This window comes from Nanorana parkeri, unplaced genomic scaffold, assembly GCF_000935625.1.
Source record: "Nanorana parkeri isolate BGI_ZX_2015 unplaced genomic scaffold, ASM93562v1 scaffold1218, whole genome shotgun sequence".
Classification (NCBI taxonomy): Eukaryota; Metazoa; Chordata; class Amphibia; order Anura; family Dicroglossidae; genus Nanorana; species Nanorana parkeri.
The window spans coordinates 470,476-493,092 of record NW_017307486.1 but is presented as its reverse complement, the minus strand read 5'-3'; the positions used below and the strand labels follow the sequence as shown (position 1 = coordinate 493,092).

The 22,617-nt window shown below is 40.4% G+C and overlaps 1 protein-coding gene across 1 annotated transcript in view; it reads right to left on the bottom strand.

Annotated features, from left to right (window-relative positions):
• LOC108797054 (receptor tyrosine-protein kinase erbB-4-like) overlaps window positions 1-22,617 on the bottom strand; it is a gene marked incomplete at both ends in the record, with an annotated part of 259,684 nt that overhangs the window by 19,127 nt on the left and 217,940 nt on the right. Inside the window, 3 exons of the mRNA XM_018568620.1 lie at window positions 2,546-2,636; window positions 6,140-6,213; window positions 20,490-20,616. Coding sequence (XP_018424122.1) covers window positions 2,546-2,636; window positions 6,140-6,213; window positions 20,490-20,616 — 292 coding nt within the window. The remainder of the gene's footprint in view (window positions 1-2,545; window positions 2,637-6,139; window positions 6,214-20,489; window positions 20,617-22,617) is intronic.

Below are 22,617 nucleotides of genomic sequence, written 5' to 3'. Positions count from 1 at the left end.
CTGAGGATGCAGTGTTTTATAACTTCTCAGCCAAGGCCATCATTAAATGTGCCCCCTGCCCTTCCGTCTCAGCCTCAGCCCTGCAGAGACACGTAATTATTGTCAGCACTGGTATACACTATGGCATAACCTCTGTGTACGCACCTGCTTTCTTCTGTCTATGCTGAGGAACACAGCAAACTCTAATACAGTAATTGCAGAGTCTTGTGGGATTGAAAAGAAAAGTTAATGCTGCATCAGAGCACTCGCTACGGAAGTCTAAAGAGCTCTCTGTGATCACAATACAGGATATTTCCTGCAGATGATGGATAAAAAGTGTGCTAACAAGAACATTTCTTGTTGTCCATAGCAATTATTCACATTCCTTTAATTTCCAACTGCAGAAATGACAATTTCTTGGTATACAAACATTACACTACGCTCTACTAAAAAAATAACTTTCCGAGCAATAAACAGAATTAAAGGGTAAGTTTACCTTTTTAAAAAATAGCCTATGCAGTCAAGAAGCCCTGGCAGGTAACAACAAACTAAGAAGCTGTTAAAAATCTTCAGTAGTGTATCCTTCCTACCTGTAGGCCATTTGTGCCCTCATTGAAGACTGCCACAAAAACTCCCAATATTCTTTATAGCTCTGTCCTGTCCTGTTCCCAGGATAGGTCAGCCATTGGATGCTTGCCCCCAGCATCACAGGAGTGAGTGTGCACAGTGCACTCTCTCTCCTGTCACCACAGCTGAGCACAGGGCTCTGAATAAGAACAGTGCTCATTTCTGTGATGCTGGGGGAAATGTCCAATGCCAGGCTCATCTTGGAAACTGAACAGGATGGAGCTATGGAGAATATTAGACGTTTTTTGTAGAAGACTTCAGTGGGGGGAGGGGGGGGGGCGCAAATGGCCTACCGGGATGGAACATACATTACTGAAGATTTGTAAAGGCTGCTTTGGGTATTGGTACCTACGGAGGTTGCTGACCTGCAAATACCTTCTTTCTAATCATCTGCTACATCCTGTTGTTTGCTGTAACCTGATCTATCTGATAGCTATCTGATAAAGACTATCCGCGTTGACTGTATCTGCTAATACACACCAGACATATAGGTCTCAGCCAGGGATAAATGACTAACACAATAGTTGGAGCCAGAATACCTTACACTAAATCATCTCTCTAATACGTAAGCCTTGCCTACCTGTACACTTAAAGATCAACTCCAGTTTATGCACGAAATGCTAAAACCATTTCCCTGCAGCTTAAATAAACATCTAGCAGCCCTCCTTATGCAATTACCAGCGCTGTTCCAATATCCCAACCTACTATCCTAACCTGATACAACAATGCACCACTGCTTAACTTCTAGTTAGAATGACTGGCAGATCCATTCAAACTACGCCCTGTGAGTAATTATAGAGATTATCCCTCACTTCTTGTCCGGTTGACAATTGTTTCACCAGGCAGGAAGTAAAGCAAGATCCGTAACATGGACACAGACAAGAGTTCAAATCTAAAATAGGTTTTAGCCTTCCCCATTTTTTTAAAACTAAGAAAAAAGTTTTGGCTGGACATATAATTTAGGCTGTAAAATAATCCCTAGCACTGAAATAATTATCTTCTGCAGTATACTCACCTTAACTGATAGAAGTTACATCAAAACCAAGCAGCCTAGGAAGACCAGCTGATTCCTCCTTTTAAGCACCAAAAAAACTGATCTGTCTGTTTCAGACCAAGATCACATAATGCTCATTAAAAATTAATTCCAGTACATGAATTGTAACAAATACGGCTGTTCCTGGCTTTCGATAGACATTCACATTTGTATTACATCTGCACAGATTTGTATACCTTCTGCTTTTTTTTTTTTTTTTACTTAACATTCCACAGATGGAAGGATGGTTACATAAGAAACCAGCAGCATTGTAATAGAGCTGACTTTTATGCTCTGAACAATCTGAATTGTTTCCTTTTGTGGATAGTCTCTATCTTTTGAACCTTTTTGTAAGATCAGGTCATAATGTCAATATAAATAACCCTCTGCCTTAGGAAACTAAAAAAAAAAAACAGCCAGTACTTAAGTGCAATAAAATATTCCAGTAATGTCAATGTACCATTTTTTAGCCATTCAACTATCATTTTATAAATTGTTCAAAAGGATGTGGAATTTTCTGGAAATAATGTAAATCTATTATGGTTTTAAGGTATTCATGTGCAAGTTTAGTTCAGACTCCATAATCTACCATGTAAGCTTAAGTCTATTTAAAAAGTGCTCGAAGTGCTCTAAAATTCAGATCCCCCTATTATACAGGAGGTTGAGTGATATTACACTGCTTCCCATCATCTGCACCTCGCTATTGGTCACTAAATAGCAGCTTCACTGGCCAATGGGGAGGTGTTGGAGATGGGAGGAAGTAAGCAAGAACTTTCCAGGTTTTGGGACTCCCTGGGTACTTTTGGAAATATACTGAAGAAGCATGCTACCACTGCTTGCCATAGAATCCAGGAACACCACTCTAACAGGTTTGCTTTAATTACAACTTTATCCATTTTTTCTTACCTGTATAAATCCCGACCTCCGATGCTCACCAAATTGGAAAAGACACTGAGATCTGTCATATTCTTTGGCCAGGACTGTATGTTAAGATAACCTGTAGGGATTAAAGAACAAACCCTTAGAAGATCATTGCATTTACTTTTAAAACATTTCAACCTTACAGTACTTAAATATCAATTTTAATTTCAATTCATATCAATATATTTTTTTCTGTTTACTTTCAGTTAGAGTGGGAAAGGGTTAGGATCCTTGTTGAGTTATTATTGCTGTCTTTGTCTTTACTTGTGTAGCCCCGTCACCTTTTGTGTGGTGGCTACTAGAAATGTAGTGATTGCCAGGGCTGTAGTCAGCCTGGCTGGATTACAGTTGGCATTTATCTGGTTAATTCCAGGTGTCTGGCATCGACAGTATCCCCCTGGGTGGAGTGTGATTCTGCTGTATTGTGGGACAGCCAATAAGAGGCACTGTGAGTGTATGTACAGTACAGCAGTCAATCACTGGAGTTCTCTCAACCAGTGTTGGATGCTGGGATAGAGTACATATACTGGAGGGAATTGCCATGTGCTCAGTCTAGTTTGACTAGTGCCTGAGGGGGCGGGCAGAGGCTGGATTGTGGGACTCAATTATACAGGGAGATCTGTACTGTTGCTAGAGGAGGAGAACCAGGAAAATGGATTACTACTGAAGGTACTCATAATTTAGAGGACCTCAGGAGCATGGTTGGTGTCTCTCCTCATCTGTTACTTCAATTACTATTCACTGTACCACCCCTGCTAAAAAGGTCTGGTGAGTCTGGAGTCTATGTCTGTTACACCCTGGATGTCTAGGATCCCTATACCCTATCTCACCAGTATGAAGTAGTTAATAAAAGTTATTCAGCATTGCATTACTGGAGTGGGCATCAGCTTTGTGAGCACTTGAAGAGGGCGATTAAATGCTAATGGGGCAGCTAAAGACCAAAATTGCCTAGACAAGTAGTGATGACCCAGGGTATTCCAGCTGCTCCTTAGGGGGTGAGCACTACACTTGGTATATTTTCCCTCTTTCTTTGTCCTGGTGACCACTGTCACCAGAGTAGAACGTGATGGAAAATCCAAATGTTTACAGTTGTCACTGGAACAAGAGGTGAAGTAAGATTTTCCAATGGGGATAACTGTTCTACTGACAACGGTCTAGGAGGAAAGGTCCCTTTACTCTTGTTAACTCACCCCTACTCAATCCAAAACTAAAAGTAAAACTTTGGTTTTAGATACACTTTTAGGGTAAACTTCACAAAAATATGTTTTTAAGCAGGTATATTGGCCAATGTAAGCTTGTAATACCTTTTGTTGATTATTAGCAACCAATTCTAGGTGTCTCATGCTATATAGATGAATGACTTATTTTTTGTACATGAAGTTATGTGTCACAGTCCTACCTCCTAAATCATGCCAAGCCTGTGCCTATATGGCTTAAAGTGGAATTTAAGTTTTTTTTAAATGGTGATAAGCAGGCATTTTTATGAAGAGACTGTAAAGGTATCTTCTGCCATGAAAGCTTCTTGCTGACTGAGCTTTTTCCTGTACCCTAAGCCCAATATGTGCAACTCAGTGCACAGGCTATGCATGATGAGATGAAGTAATTCATGTGCACATGTGTCGAAGCTACGTCATCAGGGCCTGGCCAATCAAGAGGCTGGAGACTCGGAGCCCAGGAAAAAACAGGGAGAAACAAGGAAGTACCGGCAAGGGAGGAGCGCATCCCTGGAGGTGATCGTTTTGGCAGGTAAGTCTGCCATAATGTGCTATTATACAGTGCATATTAGTTCATTATGGCTAAAAGCTCCAGGGTTTTTTTGTTTTCCAGTTCGTCACTTTACTTATGCTTTAAAGTGTGTTCAGTAGTGTAAAGTGCATATATAGCCAAAACCTTTTGTTCATGGACTATGGTAGGAAGGAGTTAAAACCCCCATTAGTTTATACTATGCTATCTTTGTCCAGTTGGGACACTTTTTCCTCACTTCCTTTCTAGGAGAACGTTAGAGGAAATCTCTAAAAAGCAAGCAGAATTCCACTATTAGACACTTGTCACTGGAAGATATATTCTCACGTCTTGTTCCAAAGACAAATCTAACATTTTTCATTTTCTGTTATTTAGAAAAAGAAGTTTTCCCCAGGGAGAGGGGATCCCACCATTCTTTACAAAAACTACATACCAATTTAAATGGTGAAAAAGGTATAAATCATTTATTCATTAAAAATCCATATCTCTAAGACTCTACGTACACAAAAATCAGAAACATACATTAATCAAACAATTAGATAAATATATACACACAACAAACAGATAAATATATATACACGAAAATATATGACTGCAAACCGCCCATAAACTCATGAGTAGATGAGTGGGTTAATGAAAGAAATTTTCTTGACAATTAGGAGACATGCCGCTTAAAAAGCCAGATGTATTCGTATATTTTTGGTATAAAGACAAAAACAAAACGCTGTCCATAAGACCATTACACGTTAACAGGGTAAAGTACAATTCTCCAGTGTTTCAATATTGATTTTATTTAGATATATGTGTAAGTATCTTATGCACGTAGACAGATATCTTCGTACTGTTTACACTGTCAAATCCAGTTTCATCCCACCCCCTTGATTCTCAGGGGTGCTGTGTCCACATGTCCACATGATACGCTTTCTCCGTGGCTACAACTCCGATACTTTTTGTGTCCTTTAGTTCACACAAAGGCAACTATCGTGAAACCCAGCATATATCGGAATTTACCTTATGGACAGCGTTTTGTTTTTGTCTTTATACCAAAAATATACGAATACATCTGGCTTTTTAAGCGGCATGTCTCCTAATTGTCAAGAAAATTTCTTTCATTAACCCACTCATCTACTCATGAGTTTATGGGCGGTTTGCAGTCATATATTTTCGTGTATATATATTTATCTGTTTGTTATGTGTATATATTTATCTAATTGTTTGATTAATGTATGTTTCTGATTTTTGTGTACGTAGAGTCTTAGAGATATGGATTTTTAATGAATAAATGATTTATACCTTTTTCACCATTTAAATTGGTATGTAGTTTTTGTAAAGAATGGTGGGATCCCCTCTCCCTGGGGAAAACTTCTTTTTCTAAATAACTTTGAATAGTTAGGGGACCCCCATTTATATCTAATTTATATTAGAGATATTGTGCATATACCTTCCCTTCCCCGTTCTTTTTTGCTAAACATTTTTCATTTTCTATCATTTTCTGTCTCAGTGACAATGGCCACCAATACAAATAGATAGGGTAAATCTCCCCACCGGGACCACCTGCTCTACTCAAAACTTAGAAAAAAATAGAACAATGGCCAATTACTGAGCATTTCTTATAACATGTTCCACTCAGCAGCACCTAAACATGTTAGAGACTTTACAGGTTTTGTAATTTGCTACTGTTTCAAAAAAAAATTTTCTTATACAGAAAAATAGATTCTACATTTTCTTTAGCATTTTCTATAACTTATGACACAATATATTACATTTTATTTACTTAACATGTTTTACAGGCAGACCAATTCAATGATATTTGATTCCAAAACAGAAGCTGTGTACCTGTGATCTCTCTAACAGTGCGGAAGATATTTAATTTCTCCGGATCCAGTGCAGCTATGTTGTGATATGCATCCCTGGAGAAATACAAAAGATATGTGTTATAAATCTGCAGTTTTTTTAGACAGTACAGAGAGAGCCACAAAATTTGCAGTTCAGTGTAACAAACACAAGAGGGCACTGACAAAAATCCAATTTTTTTGTATTGCACATGCAGCCAGGCAATTTACACTTGCTGTTCTGTATACGAAGGTGTCAGGAACAGGAGCTTCTTAGAAACTACTGACATATCTCTGGGGTCCACAGTGAACATTGCTTTTTTTATTTTTATTGCTTTTATGCTATTTTTTCAAAACCATCTACCGAATGACAAACAGCTGCAACACAATATATATATATAGATCTATATATATATATTTAAATAAGCTTACCTGTGTGCAGGAACCTTTAACTTTTTATTTAATAAGCAGTGAAAATGATCGCTCTGCTGAAACAGTGCATCTATCTAAAACAGACATTTTAGATAGATCCCAGAATAGAATTTGATCATAATTTACACAAGCTAAGCTGGAACATTAGGTTTCGGTGCTTAGAGACCAGCACTGGTAGTATAAAGTGGGGGGTTAATAGGAGCAGTGGCTGTGCTAGATGGGTGCTTCCAGACTGGATGGAACATTCAGTGATGTCAGAATTTCACCTTTAATGCTTTATTGCAAAGCAATGGGAAAAGGGACTTTGTGTTGTGGTCTACAGCGTTGTCACGTGGCTCCCAATACTTTGTTTATAGTTCTGGCTGATAAGACTCTCTCAGGCCCCATTTACTCCCGAGTGTTATGTCTTGCATTTCCCCAAGCATGACAAGTTTCAACAAGAATAATCCCATTGTTTTTGATGGTGCTCATTCACATCTGAGCATTGTGTTGCTTGATAGCTGTCACTCGAAAAATAACTTTTTTTCAGGAAGAAATGGCTATTTTTCTACCAATACATTTTATTAGAAGCACCTGAAAAATACCTTGAAAATGTACCCAACGTGTTTGTTTCACACAGTTTTGTAACTTACAATGGTCTCCTAGTAACTAGTGTTCCATTGGCTAAATAAAAAATGTGCAAGCCTGAAAATGCCTGAAAAACATGCAAATAATATACAAAATTATGACCCCTGCTAATATTGCCCTGTCTACTCTAGAAGAGGAGCGGTGCTAGAGTTGCATTCTGGCACAAAGAGGAAGCAGAGAAAGGGCTTTTGGCATGGGATTTGAAGAGAAGCTGGCTGCCAGACACCAGCGAGAGACCCAATTCAGGTTACTGCTTACAGGTAAGTATTTCATATGTTAGGGCAAGAATCAACTGAATGATTAATTTGCAAGAGGCTTTTGCTGACCTGACCCAGGCATATTACTAGTTATTGGATTGTGGAGGAGGTACATGAGGTTGTGGAGTAGGTACATGAGGGCAGGCTCCTGGCTCTACAACTACTGTTGCTTGCTTGGCATTCATTATTTGTTTCCAATACAAATCCCTGAATGAAAATAAAATTGCTGATTGCATGTCTAATCATATGTTTGTGTTAGCTCAGGCACAAACTGGCAATACAGCATACAACTGAGGTCCTTCACATACAAGAAATGTTAGTGGAATTCACAAAGCATTGCAATTCAAGGAGAAGCTTTTGGGCAAGCCAAACATCACTAACTAGCACTAGACAAGCACAATAAGCTTTTCCCTGGATTGCAATGCTTTGTGAATTCCACTAAAGCCTCTTTCATAGCAAGGCTTAGGTATTCTCATACGCTTTATTTACAGTACTGTGATGAGGGGAGTGTGGCCCTAGAGACTCAGTTGCAAGTGTTGGCAGAATAAGAGCTGTGTAGCAGCTCTCCATAGGTGACATACAATTAGATGTTAGGTGTAAAGAGTTCAACATTTGGAATGTTAAGGTGGAATAAAGAATGTGAAGAACTTTTATCATTCAGATGGATGCTGCACGTGACACTCATGCTCAGCGGAGAGACAGTGATGTTTCAGGCCCTAAGTGAAATTTTGTAAGGGTATGTGAAGGACCTCATCTTTAAGCTGTATTGCCGGTTGGTGCCTGGTACCCAAATGTTTAAATATAAAAATAGTTTGTCCTTTGATTTCTATGGAATCCCACTGATTTGCTTTCAATATTAGGAGTTATTCTTGATGCTTCTTGCCTCCATCCTGTTTAGACGTGCTGTACATTTGATTCTCAGATGGATGTTTTCTTATGAACAGATCCTAAGATTTATGATGATTAATGGCATATATTGCAGAACATTGCTGCCGATGCTCCGATTATAGTTATTAACATGGTATAATGAATGTTTAGACTTTGTGTATAATCATAACAGGATGCACCGTTCTGAGCTACAACAAATTGTCTTGCTGAGCTAGACAAATCAAATTCTAATTGGTTACTAAAAGCAATAAGACCTCCTTGTGCTCGCTCTAGTTTTCATTACCAAATTGAAGTGCTGAATTCATGGACCTTGCATGTATTTCCTGTGTTTACTCACAGTGGCATGTCTCATCATTTACTTGTGGTTATTGCCTCAACCGTTGGTGTTTGCTAAGTTGCCACTGACGTCTGCCAGTGATCCCCAACAACAAATTACTTTAATGCGGTTCTGCTTTAAAGTGTTACTAAAAAAAATTATTTTGGTTTAGAGTGATGAGAGAATGGAACCACTGTCCTGTTGGTATTGCTGTGTCCCAGATAGGAAGATTCATTCACTCTAATTTTTGGATTTACTTTAAGGTAGGCTCATGAAAAGTGTTATATCTTCCTGTATTATGTGATCCTTGTTGGGGCTCTGCTCCCAACCACTGCTTTCTACCTGCTGTGGTGTATATGTCAGGGCTGGAGTAATGGGCCAGTGCCACATGCCCTGGGGGAGGAGGAGGAGCTACCCGTGCCCGATGCCCGTGCCTGCGAATCTGAGAAGGAACAGCCCCCCTGGGTCCCTGACAGTATTTCACATCATCCAGGCCACTGTTCTCTGTATGTTATGTTGTATGTAACATACGGGTCTATGCACTAAGCTGCCGAGGGCAGCCGAGTATGCTGTTCGGCCTATTCTTATAGATGCCGAACAGCAGTGAGTGAATAGCCTCAGCTGTTCTGCTCGGTCCCTCAGAGGGACCGAGCAGAACAGAAAAATAGTTCGAAAAGTAAAAACAAAAGTAAATAGAAAACGATTGTGCGGAGCCAGCAATGACAGCTAGCTCCGCCCAACAGTTTTCTAATGTCCGGCGGCTCTGCTGCCGTAAAAAAAAAAAATCTCCTTCGACTGAGCCGCTCGGCCACGTTCGGGAGCTGTACGGGCTATAGTGCATAGCCCGTACAGCACCCCTTCGGTTCTACTGGGTCCAGGGGCCGAAGCAAGGCGAAGGATCGGCCGAAGCAAGGCGAAGGATCGGCCGAAGCTACGGCTAGATCCTTTGGCAGCATTGTGAATAGTCCCCATAGTCTTGACCAATGCCCTGAGCCTGTGCTGAGCATTACATCCGTGTTCCTTACTTTTATGTAATGCTCAATCAATTGTTGTTTGTTTGTCATATTGCCACTGGCTGCATTAGCAACAGGAATAAAAGATCATAGAAACAAGATCTGGGGTTGTTAAGAACACTACTGGACACCAGTTCTGGGGGTTATTATTGGGCAGTGCTGGGAATTATTATTGTGCTGGAGTGTTCTAATGTTTGGTTAGGGTTATTCATGTGTTCTTGGTTATTGCTTGCCCTGATACATGCCCTGTGTTATCACTGCTGACCCTGACATTTGCTAAGAGTTATCAATACGAGCCATGGATCTTTTTGGGAGTGGTCAGAATAAAGAATAAGCCCTTTTTTTACTCCCCCAATCTCTTTAGCACCACCTTAGACCCCATACCTATACTCCCAGTACCAACACAAAACACCCTTAAAACATTTCTGGAGTTGCCCATGTATTGGCCTGAAAAACAAATTTATGTAAGAAAAAAAAATCCCTGCTTGTCCTGAGCCCTCAGGATGGTGCTAACACTTACCTACACCCCTTCACCACAACCATACCCTAACCCTTAAATCAATCCTGACATTTAACCCTTAAAATGCAACCTCACCCTCACTTAAAATGCAACCTGAAATATTAACCTAACCCTTTATCAAACCCTTTTGTACAAAGGGGAAAGGGGTACAACCTTTATCAGGTGTTTATTGCTGTCTATGTCCCACTGGGAAGATTTACCTCACTTTCTGTCCAAGAAAAGGAAGTCATAAGATACTGAATATTTTTGATTGGTATAGAGACAGCAACAAACACAATTTTATTTCTGTAGATTGGGAGGGGGTTACAATATCTGTCACGTTGCTATTTTTCATCCTGGTGTTACCAGGACAGTATATGAGGGGAAATCTTTCCAGTGAGAACATGCACAGGAATAACATTTTGGCAGACGTTCTGGCAAGGAGCTCTACTGAAAACATAAGCAAACAAAAAAAGTAAGAGTTGGAATGTAACATCAATATGTAAATCGTATGCTAATTCTTAACCCCTAAAGTCTAGCCCCAAACTTTTACCTTATCCTAATATTCAACCTTAACCTCTAAAATGATGGACTTACTTTAGTGGCACTGAATCATTTTAGTTTTGTGGTAAATGCAGCAGCGCTAAACCCTCAGTGTCCAATGCAACCACTTTGCTTGCTGGCAGTGTTGGATTTACTCTCTCTGCTCCCCCAAGGCCAGGCACCATCGCAGAGATCACTTGTACAAAACAGGCAGTGACATCCCCTGTATTTTTAGCTCAGCTTACCCAAAGTAGAGTTAAATGTAGAAAACAACTACCCACCCGGCGCCCAGAACTGCATATCCCGGACGTCGGGAGATAGGAATTCCACACCCCTGCTGCCCCTCTGCTCCCTGCTGCCCTGAGGCCGGGCCTTGGTTAGCCTTGTGGGAAAAAACCGGCCCTGCTTGCTGGGGCTGGCTGGCTTTGGCCAAGTGAGATGAAAACGCTCACACTCTCACTTTTATCTGGTCAGACAGCTCCACGACCTGTTTATGTCACATATTACTGATTAAAAGCATGTTATGGTCACTCTATATTATTACACTATTACTTGAGCCTCAAAGAAACGAGCCGGCGTATTTCTTGGAGGAAGAAAGCGCATGGCAGCATCATGGTGCTGCTTCTACCAATCAATACATGGCCAATCAGTGATCATAGTTCAATAAATCAGAGGGGGCCAAGCGAAAAACAAGATTTCATAGGAAACTTTTTATGTCTGTCTACCTGTCTATATATTTGTCTGTCTATCCACCTCTCTTAAAATGACTACAACACCTGTTAAAATAGAAGCGCACGGGAAAGTCACCAGGTCAGTTTATGGAATAGCTTCTGGCTACGTAGTGCAGGTTCTGCAACGACATTTCAAGTTGTTACAGGATTTGCAGCGAAGCACCTATTAGCATCTCCCACCCCTCCCAGTGTGAACTTCTGCCCTTCAAGACTGCACGTTCAATTTCAGTGGCTCTGAAATAACTGTGAAAGCTAAGCCAATTCACTTATAATTATTTCAGAGTCCCATAGTAACAGTGACCTGCCAGAACCTTACTCCTTTAGTATTCCTCAGTCACAGTGTCCTGACAAGACCTCATCACTTCTCCATTCTTTCTCTTTAATCTCTGAAGTGAGACAGTTGCAAGTGAATATATATTTTATCTCAAGGTTATTTACAAGTCCAGGATATTGCTCGCACACTAGCTCATTAACATGATTCATCCTCAGACACCAAAACTTTTTTTTTTCCTGCCTGCTAAAAATCACTTGGCGATTCTTCTGAAATTAAATTCCATTTCAAGCAGAGACCCAGCTGGCATTGAGTTTACAAATCCCTAAAGTTTTCCTTTTTATTTCTCTGCTAGAACTAAATTGTACATTCTTTGGTGTGAGGATCAGCAGGAAAGATGCCTTATTTATCATTAAAATGTCTGCACTCCAAAAATCAGCAATGGTCCATTGTCAGTGCAATTGTTATTATGCATCATATGTTGCTGAAGGGGGTTCATAGCCACAGACATGCCAAATTAACTCAAAGATTTCCCCCTGGAAAATAGATTTACCATGTGAATCTGAATGGATTTTTAGAAATCCGAGGGCAATGTCTAGAATGTGAGTATCACAGTATTCTGAAACAAAGACTAGGCGTGAGTTACATGGGAATATTTATTTATCTCAAATAGGCTACAAATTGGAAACATGGTCCTGCTGTATATTATGGACTACATCATCTATAGATTAGCCACAATCTATCACTCAGTGCTGCAGTATCTATCTTGCACCACAAAGTTTCATGGTTGCCAGACGTAAGGCAGCCAATTATACCTAGATCACAAGAGAGCTGCAAGCAGATCCCATGGATCGTTACATTTTCGAGTTGTGCTAGTCATCTAGCATCTAACTTGACATATAATGTTTTCTTTCATGGTGGATCAAAGGGCAGCTTTTTCAGATCTATAGGCACCTTTAGAGGCTTATTCATGAAAAGTGCGCTAACAAGAACATTCATTATTGCCCATAGCAAACAAACAACTTTTTTTAAATTTTCCCTGCACAAATGACAGTTGGAAATTGTTTGGTTGCTATGGGCCATGAAAATTGTGATCCTTATTTCCAAGAATCTGATTTGATATACTCATCAAGCATCCAGCATTGGAGCGTTAGTGGAAAGAACAAACTTACAGCATTAGTGGTGCTAGTGGGTTGGTCCTGAGAGCAGGAAGAATTAAACCTCCAGCACTAGTGGTGTCAGATATAAACTCACAGCATTAATAGTGTCAGTGAGAAAAAATAGACCTCTGGCAGTAGTGGTGTCATTGGGGACAAAAATACCCCCAGAGTTAGTGGTGTCAGAGGGAAGAAGTAAACCACCAGCATTGGTGATGTCAATGGGAAGAAATAAACCCCCAGCATTGGTGGTATCAGTGGGTAGAAGTGCACCCTCAGCATTAGTGCTGTCAGTGGTAAGAAATAAAACCCCAGCATTGATGCTGTCAGTGTGAAGAAGTGCAATGGTGGTGGTGTCAATGGGAAGAAATACACCATCAGCATTGGTGGTGTCTACAAAGCAGGACTGAATGTAGAGAGGGCAACTTCCCCACGAGGACACTACTGCCGCCCCTCTGCGCCCTGCCGCCCCGAGGCCGGGCCTCGGTGGCCTTGTGGGGAATCCGGGCCTGCCCCCAACACTGGTGGTATCACTCGAAAGAAATAAAACCCCAGCATTGGTGATGTACGTAAATAGAAATAATCCCCCATCATTGGTGGTATCAGTGGGAAGAAGTCCCCCGCCAACACTGATGGTGTCAATAAACCCCCAGCATTGGTGGTGTTAGTGTGAAGAAGTGCAATGGTGAAGAAGTGCAATTTTGTTGGTGTCAGTGGAGAGAAATAAAACCCCAGCATTGGTGGTATCAGTGGGAACCCCACCCCCAGCATTGGTGGTGTCAGTGGGAAGAAGTAAACCCCAGCATTGGAAGTGTCAGTGGAAAGAAATTAACCCCCAGAACTAATGGAGTGCTCGGAAAGTAATAAACCCCCAGCATTGTCAGTGGGAAGATTTGTACCACTAGCTTTGGTGGTGTCTGTGAGAAGAAATTCACCCCCAATATTGGTGTTCAGTTGTTTGACTTATCCAAGCTCCTGCGATGTTGCCTTTCTCCCACGCTGCTACCTCTCTTTCTCCCAGAGCGAGAGCCAGAACCAGACCCAGAAATCTAGTTTAACTTTTGAGCAAGAGATGACTCTGCCCAACAGAGGTAGCAGAATTGTAGTTAAATAACACTGCTGAGTTTGGACATATATAGAGGTTAAAAATGTTAGCTTGCTAATTTCAAGCGATCAGCGGAGCTAAAATGTGGCTTAGTCATTGGCACGTTAAAATGAGGCTTAGTCATTGGCATCTGTGAGTGTTGCTAGCCACTTTAGGCTACCTTAACAGTTAAAGTTGTTTACTGAATCTGATAAGGTATTTAAAATCTCCTTTGACAGATCATTTATTATTGGTCATTACATAATTGCTTTGCCCTGTTATGAAAACCTCCTATGGTAAAATGAATGTACTTTGCTATAAATGTGCTATAAAAATGGATAAAAAATTCCCCGAAAAACTGTGATGTTTCCTCAGAATAAATCAAATAAAATCTTCCAATCCCAATCATGGGTCTGTCTGCCATAGCGAAATGCGTGTGTATGCTTGCATCAAAGTACTAAGGCCACTCAGACTGAAAGAATGAGAAAAACAACTGGTGACTGCTCCATCCTGCAGTCAGTGACAAAAGGGCAGCCAGTGACTAGCACAGCGGGTGAAAAGTAAGAACAGCTACATCGCTGATTTAAATCTATACTATAAATCTCAAATCTGTTATTCCAAGAATGGTGCTGTTTAAAATATACTTCTCAGCTTGCAACATGGAAAAAAGGGTCATGCATTTAAAACATTTTAATAGCAGGGAGATTATTTTCCTATATAAATTATGTGAATTATATGATTTAGTAATTAACGGCCTCAGAACTATTTCTTGTAAATAATGCATGTAACCCACTTTTACATTCATCAAGTGAATCCGCCAGCACCACCTCCCTTGGCAGAGATTTCCACAGCCTGTCTGAACTCACAGGCAGAAACCCCACTCGTGCTGATTCCAAAACTCTTTTCCACTTTGAGAATATGTTGCCCTACATTGTTCTCAGTCTTTGAGCAAGGGAAGTGTAAGTAAACATAGCCAGTCTTTGCCAAATACCATTATATTTTCTAGGTAAAAAAATACCTCCTTCTTGCCAGGAATAAAAATGCTGCTCTAAACTGCATCATAATATAAGATCAAAAATAGATTTTTAACATTTACACAATTTGATAAGATTATTTACTATTGGTTGATTAACAGCTCCCTTGCAGTAAACCTGTGCTTTGTCCATGGAGGTAAACCCTGCCCTCCATGGGCAAAGATTTGGCTGGAGTTGGGACTGGAACAATTTTTTCATTTTTCACACGTGTTAAAATCTGAATTTTTGGCTGAAAATTGCTTAACCCCCCCAATAATGATATATTTTCTGAACACAGAAGCTCTGTAGAATACAAAAATTGTAGATGCAGTTTATGTTGCACGATATTTACGCAAATGTTCATCAAAGCGACATATATATTGCGGAAAAAATACACTACAATAAATTTAAGTGCACTCAAACACAATCTAACACTCCATTTTTGGTGGCAGGGTCACAGGACTGTGCTCAATCAGCTGCCCAGCCAGGAATCCAGCAGGTCTGGTCCTGGAAATGCCGAGAGCAAAGTGTTATAATAATAGTAATATATGTATTTATTTATTTTATTTTGCATATCTTCAATTAGAGTAATACCTTGGTTTACGAGCATAATTCGTTCCGGAAGCATGCTTGTAATCCAAAGCGCTTGTATATCAAAGCAAATTTCCCCATAGGAAATAATGGAAATTCAGATGATTCGTTCCACAACCCAAAAATATTCATATAAAACTTATTACAATACTGTAATATAATACTGTACAAAATATAAAGACAAATAAACCAATTACAGATACCTTCGTGGCTGGTGTGAGGGGGACAAGGGAGGATTATTAAGAGGAGGATTATTGTGTAGGACGACTTTCACTATCACTAAAGGAATCTATCCAATGTCGTTAAACAGACACTCGCACTGCTACAGCCTTATTCGGGTGGTGCTTTTCTACAAAATTTTGCTCTTATTGCAAGACATTGCTTGTATATCAAGGCAACATTTTTCAGAAATGTTTGCTTGTCTTGCAAAACACTCTCAAACCAAGTTACTTGTAAACCAAGGTATTACTGTATATTGTTCTCAACATTTATACGAAGTCCAAGTTGTCAAGGAAAAGTCCCAGTTATAGGAGTTGGATCAAATATAACCCCAGTAATTAAAGTGAATGTTGTATGCTCCCCTGGCAGTGTTAAAGTTTGTCCCAAACCTTCTGTCACCTTTGCTGGATAGGGTACAATAGGCGTAAATGGCTCCTGAGGGTAAGAAAAGCAAACTAAACTCTCCGGGAACTGTCTACTTTAAGAAACGTATTTCTTTTAAGTGCACATTGAGTGCACCTAGAAAGAAATACAATGCTGGGGCCACAAATATAATAAAGTGGCCCCATGAGATTGTGTCAGACTGTCATTTTAGTTGTAGTTAATGTACAGCATTTTCTAGAACCTTCTGTGTGCTGTTTCTGATTTCCCCATTTATCTGTTTCAGGTTACCCTTGCAAGCTGTCATACTACAGTTCTTCCTGGAGATTGCTGTCACTAGGAAGATCTTAGGACTAATATTGACGTGATTCGTAACCTAGTTATGGCGGGAAAAGTAAACACCCAATCAGCTGTTTTAACACCTCTCTATGGGCAGATTGTTAACACCTCCTAGCTCCAATTATGCAAATACAATCAACACCTGGTTGTAACTAACAGATTATGTGGATTGGAGCAACATTCACCATATTTATTCCCAGAGACGTTTTGTACAAGTCATTCTGAATTGAGAAAGCTGGTTGGATGACCAGTGAAACGTCTTCACTACAGCAAGTCCAGTTTCCTTGACTTATTTTTTACAGATATACCATGACCTGGATGAATGAGAACCTTCACAGACTATGTCACATAATGACAGAGTGTTTATAAACAAAGCCATATCACAGAGAGAAGAATGTGAAATGACTTTCTTTACAAACCCAGTCATATCACAGAGCAACAGGGTCTGACAATGTTTTGCTTATAGACAACAGGGGGAATTTATCACAACTGGAGCAGACAAAATCTGGAGCAACATGAGCAACCAATCAGCTTCTCTCTTTCATTTTCAAATCTTAACTGAACAAACTGAAAAGAGATGCTGATGCATTGCCATGGGCAACTTGCTCTAATTACTGTCTGCTCTAGTTTTGATAAATCCCGCCCAATGTCTTTCACACAATGGCTGTGATTGTTATAATTTCACCTCACAGTGTCACAAACCAGAGGTTAATTTTAAACCAATTTTGCAAAAGCAAGAAATCGATGTTTTCATGGCAAGGACAATTTTGGCAAAACTTCCCACTTATTCCTACTGAATACTGTCATTACAGGAATTAATCTTATACAACTATCAGAATACAGGCATTTGTGATAGCGATCCTTGAAAGTAGGGATGCACAGATACTTTTCGAGTACCAGTGCAGATACTTGGCATTATCATGAGAACTACCAGGGTTGCAGCGGTTGCAGCTGGGACCTGGCTCTGGCGCTCCACCACTGTCCTGAAATCATTAGTCTGTATTTTTTTAGAAAAACTGTCACATGACAATAAACAAAAATGTATCAGTACTCGTACTTGTAAGTACTCGGCGAGTACCAGTACTCATACTCGCAAAACTGGTATCTGTGCATCCCTTTATTTATATTTATATTTATTTATATTTATATATAAAAAACAGAGATGTAGAAATCCCAGGAGCTCTGTGTGCTCCTTACAAATGACAGCGGCCTCCTAACTGTTGAATTTTTCTCTAGTCTAGTCTTGGAGCTCGAAAGTATCGGTACATGTACTTGTACTTGTACCGAGTACTGTACTTGGTATCTGTGCAACCCTACTTGAAAGGTGAAAAACAATGTTCACAATTAATAGGTAACGTTCTTACCCATTGTTACTGAGTTAACCTACATAATCCAGTAATAAAAAGTGCACTCAATATGACTTCACAATCATCTTATACCATGTCACAAAAAAAGAAGTATGTATATTTCTGACAATGTAAAGTCACTTCCCAATTCACGTTCTGCCTTTGTGCTTTCAGGTTTCCTAAGAAAATTGACTTTTAATGACATTGAAGCACTCAAGGTCACAATATACATTACAATGAATATTCTTCCTCTCCATCTCACTGCTCAATCAAGGCCTGCACCTCTCAGGGATTTGATTTGTTCTAATTGTGGATTTTGTCACTTCTCCAGTGACTTGGTGGCTCACAGCTCCATGCCTGGAGCCCTGATATTCCCACTGGGATCCGTCTGTTCCCTTATACTAGCTATGCTTGTCACACTTCGTTACTTAATTGTAGATCAAAAGCACCTCCCAGCAGAGGCGTGCTAATGATATCCGTCCTTGTGAAATACTGGCGGGCACAATGTATGACGGAGTGTGACAGGGGACTACAGAGGGGAAACATTTGAATGAATGCTGCTCCCAAGAGGACTCGCTCGTATCACAGGCAAAAGTGGTAGTTTCCTCTGTCTATCATAGGAATAATAATATCTTTACACAAGCGGTTCATTACTGAATAAAGGGCCTGATCACAGAAATAAAGTCGATTTTAAATGAGCAGGTTTCCAAAACTAATGCAGTGTTCTGTTTTGTTTTTTTATATATTCTCCCATGACTTGCAACAGACAGGCGCATCTTAAAAGAATGCAAGATTTGCTGTCCTTGAAACGTGTTTGGTACCGCCAGGACCACCTTAGAACAGCATTAGGTTTGACAATTAGGTCTTGCAGAGAAATAGGAAAAAATAATGAACCAATTGCACACATCTCCCAGCATGCTCTAAATGTCCAGAACTGACCATGCATTGTGAGTTAGTGCTTCCACATTTGCTACACTGCCTAATTATTGTTAGCAATGCAACCGATGCAACAGCCTACCCCAACAATATTTACTATACTGATCTTTCACACATATATATATATATATCACACAGTTATAGGTAAAGTTTTTGAAAACCCTATCAAAAAGCTTCTCCTACCTGGTCCCCTTTGGTCAGTTAAATCAATGAGGTGCGGTACCTTCCGTGCTGGGTGAGGCATTCCCCCTGACCAATGGCGCTTTGCCATTGGTCCAAACCATCCTCAGGGCTCAAGCCTCTAACAGCAAGTAGAGGCTGTTGCAGCTCTTGCCTCACTATGTTAGGCTACACAAGCAGTGGGGAAGCCCGCTGCTGTGTAACCTAACTTAGCTGTCAAAAGCCAGATGCAGCACCACCTGTAATTAACAGGCAGTGCTCCATCCTTGACAGGTCATTCTGAGTGGAGAAAAAGCTGTCAGCTTCAGACTCAAAGCTGACAGCTTTTTCCTCTATAATACTAGGTGAAGCTCTGCCTCACTTGCCTTCCCTGACCAAACGTCCCTGAGTTACATATACCTTTGGAAGTGGTTTGTTATATTTGTTTGAAAATTAACAGTACCTGATAATCCTGCTAGACATATTATGAGCTGATAACCACCTGTGTTCCTTGCCTGTGCTAACTGCTTTCAGTTAGCATTGTCTCTAGTTCTCACTGCAGACTACAGACCTCCCTCCTTTGTTATGAAGTTGGAGAGGGTGAGGTGTTCTACAGTTCCAAAACACTTCCTGACCTAGGATGACTACACTGCTTCTCCATAGACACTATACAATTAATTATCATTGTCATCCTAGGACAGAATGAGGTCTATTTATAAACAATTCCTAGAGCCACTTGCTCTCGTTTGTGTGAATAAAGCCCTCACTCACTAACATCCTGTACTTTATTTCACCTTCATTGGACAAAACAAAAATGATAAAATGCATGAAAAAAGCATTAAATGAACGCAGAGTAGCCGGTAATAAGAAAGTATCCGGAATTAGGAAGTATCAGGAAGTATGACAAATCAAGAATTGATTCCTGCAAACATGTAAATTAACTGAGCTGTCCACATAACTACCATTGTTTGCTGTTTGAAAACCATAAAGACTTTTAAACACTTATACAGCTAGAGCTACAGAAGCAAACATGGAGGGCAATTTGAAAACTAGAATATGCTCAATCGCACATAAATCCCCACTACACAAGTTCCTTTTCGTAATGATGTTGTCTTTTATAGTGATACATATAACTGCTTTGTTTAAGGATTCATTGGATTGCTTCATTTACGATGAGTTCTATCCACACCATGTTAAACAAAGCTCACCTGGCACAGTACGTAGGGTTCATAAAGCCATACGGTTGAAATGCTGAGCAGTTTCCTCCAGTGTTTGAAGTGAATGAGAATTTGACAAAAGACTATAGGACATATTTTATTACTTCCCATTCAGTGCTCACTCCAGATGCTTTTGCATACAAATTCAGCACTTCACCCATAGGGCTTTCAGCAAATTCTATGTGCAGAGTTGGCAAAGATAAATTCAGCCTGCAGTGAAAATAACAGCTCAAAAGGGAAATGTGCCTGAAAGCTTAGGAAGAGTTGGGATCTCACATATCGTATACTATTTCAGCTTTGCGATACTGCCACTCTTACTCTTATCTTGCACTCACCCTTCAATGCCAGTCACCAGGAAAAGGAGATTTCCATTAATCTTAGTGCAGTTTATAAACTTGTCAATATTGCTGGAATCCACAGTCTGAGATGATTTTAGGGACACTGTCCCGATTCCATCACACACTAGAGAGAGAAATAGAATGGCACAGCATTACAACAACAGACTATAATGGATGCCATTTACAGTAAACTTGTCACAGACTCAGCCAATTCAAATACAAAAAAAACTGTCCTCTAACTTAGCTTTGCAGTGCCATAAAAATGTTTGCAATTTGAAGCTAGGCTAGGTTTAAAACAAGGGTTGCTCCCCGTTGCTTTGAGACCGTGCGATCAGGGGAGGCAGATGAGGCAGAGCCTCACCTACTATTATGGAACAAAAAGTTGCCCGCTTCAAGTCTGAAGCAGACAACTTTTTCTCCATTTAGACCGGCTTGTAACAGGTTACACAGCAGGAAAAGCCTCCCCGCTGTGTAACCTGTTATGGATGGAACGCTGCCTGTTAATTACAGGCATTGCTTAATCCGGCTTTTGGAAGCTAAGTTAGGTTACATAGCAGCTGTCTTTCCCACTGCTTTGTATGACCTAACATAGTGAGGCCAGAGCTACAACAGCCTCTACTTTGTGTTAGAGGCTTGAGCTTTGTAGATGGTTTGAACTAATGGCAAAGCGTCATTGGTCCAAGCTGTCCAATAAAAAAAAAAAAAGAAAACAGAGGCCATCTATTTGGATGCCTCACCAGTGACGAGCAAGTAAGTGACATGGAGGCTCCTCCCTGTCTCCTCCCTCCCTCATCCACAATTCGATGACCAGGTTAGGTGCAGGAGTGGGGGCGGGCAGGGGAATGCCTAACCTAGCACGGACCTTACTGTATGTCCCTGCTGTGTGATGTATACATGCAGTCTGCTATCCTCCAGTAGATCAGTGAGAAAGCTTTGTACAGCAAATAAAGCTTCCTCACTACCTGTCACTTCACCAGCTTTCCACAAAGAAAAGATCTTTGTAAACAAAGGTCAATTTAGGTAGTACACTGGGGTAAAGAGATCATTGCTAAGTCATCATTGTCTTACTTAAAGTGTATTTCCACATTTGCAGCCAAATTAGGATAACACCTATTTTATATCTGTTACGTTTTTTATTCACATAGCATCACTTAAAAATAAATAAATACATTGCTGCTTGCACAAAACATGCTGAATACTGAAAGAAAAGTTGTTCTCTGTACTGAAATTTTATTTGGAACGCAAGGGGAGTCGGTAGCTTAATGACAACATAATAAACCCTGACTGTATTGTTTTGCTCTCAACAGATCTCATCCTTGGCTGTAATCTAGATTTGAACACTGTTGGCTCTAACAAAGGGTTAAAGATCTAGAAGCAGTGTATATGAATGAGAATCCTTCTATACAAACAGCTAGAGTTTTGCGGTTACTGAAATTGTGACAATCCAGCGCTGAGTGGAGGAACGGACGGGGGAGGGGGCGGGTACTACTCTAAAAAGGCAGAGCCAGCTGTCACTCATGCAGCTGGGTGGATCTCGACAGTAATGTCAGGATTTGTCCTGGCTGCGGCTGCTGAAGTCTCAGTTTAACTAGAGCTATGCTTTCCCTTCTTCTGCAGGGGGACTGGTCTTGTATCCGCCCCCCTCCTGTAGTTTTATGCAGGCAGCCGTTAGTGGGTGGGGCCTGCAGGGCCCCTCCCACAACTCTGCTCTCTACACAGCCTATGTAGATGAGATCATCAGCACAGTGATGATCTCACCACTAGTTTTACAAAGTAATATAGCAAGCACAGGATAATGTTAGTGATATGTAAGCCAAATTTTGCTCACGGATGCTGCTCATCAGCTTGCGACCAATAGAGAGGATCAGAAAAATTGAGTTTTAAGTTAATATCTTCTTGTAACTTCACCTTTCTATATATCTGTACCCACTGTTCATTTTTTATGTGCGTTTTCACTGAAGGTAATCTCTGCTCAGACATGTTTTTCATTGCATGCAGTTTAAATTGCCAAGGTAGTGTGAAAAACTATCACAACCGATTTTGACAGTAAGAATATGCCAAAAGCTATAGTGCCATAGCAGAAGCACCTTGAATATTCCAATCATTTATATGCAGCTTGCTTTCG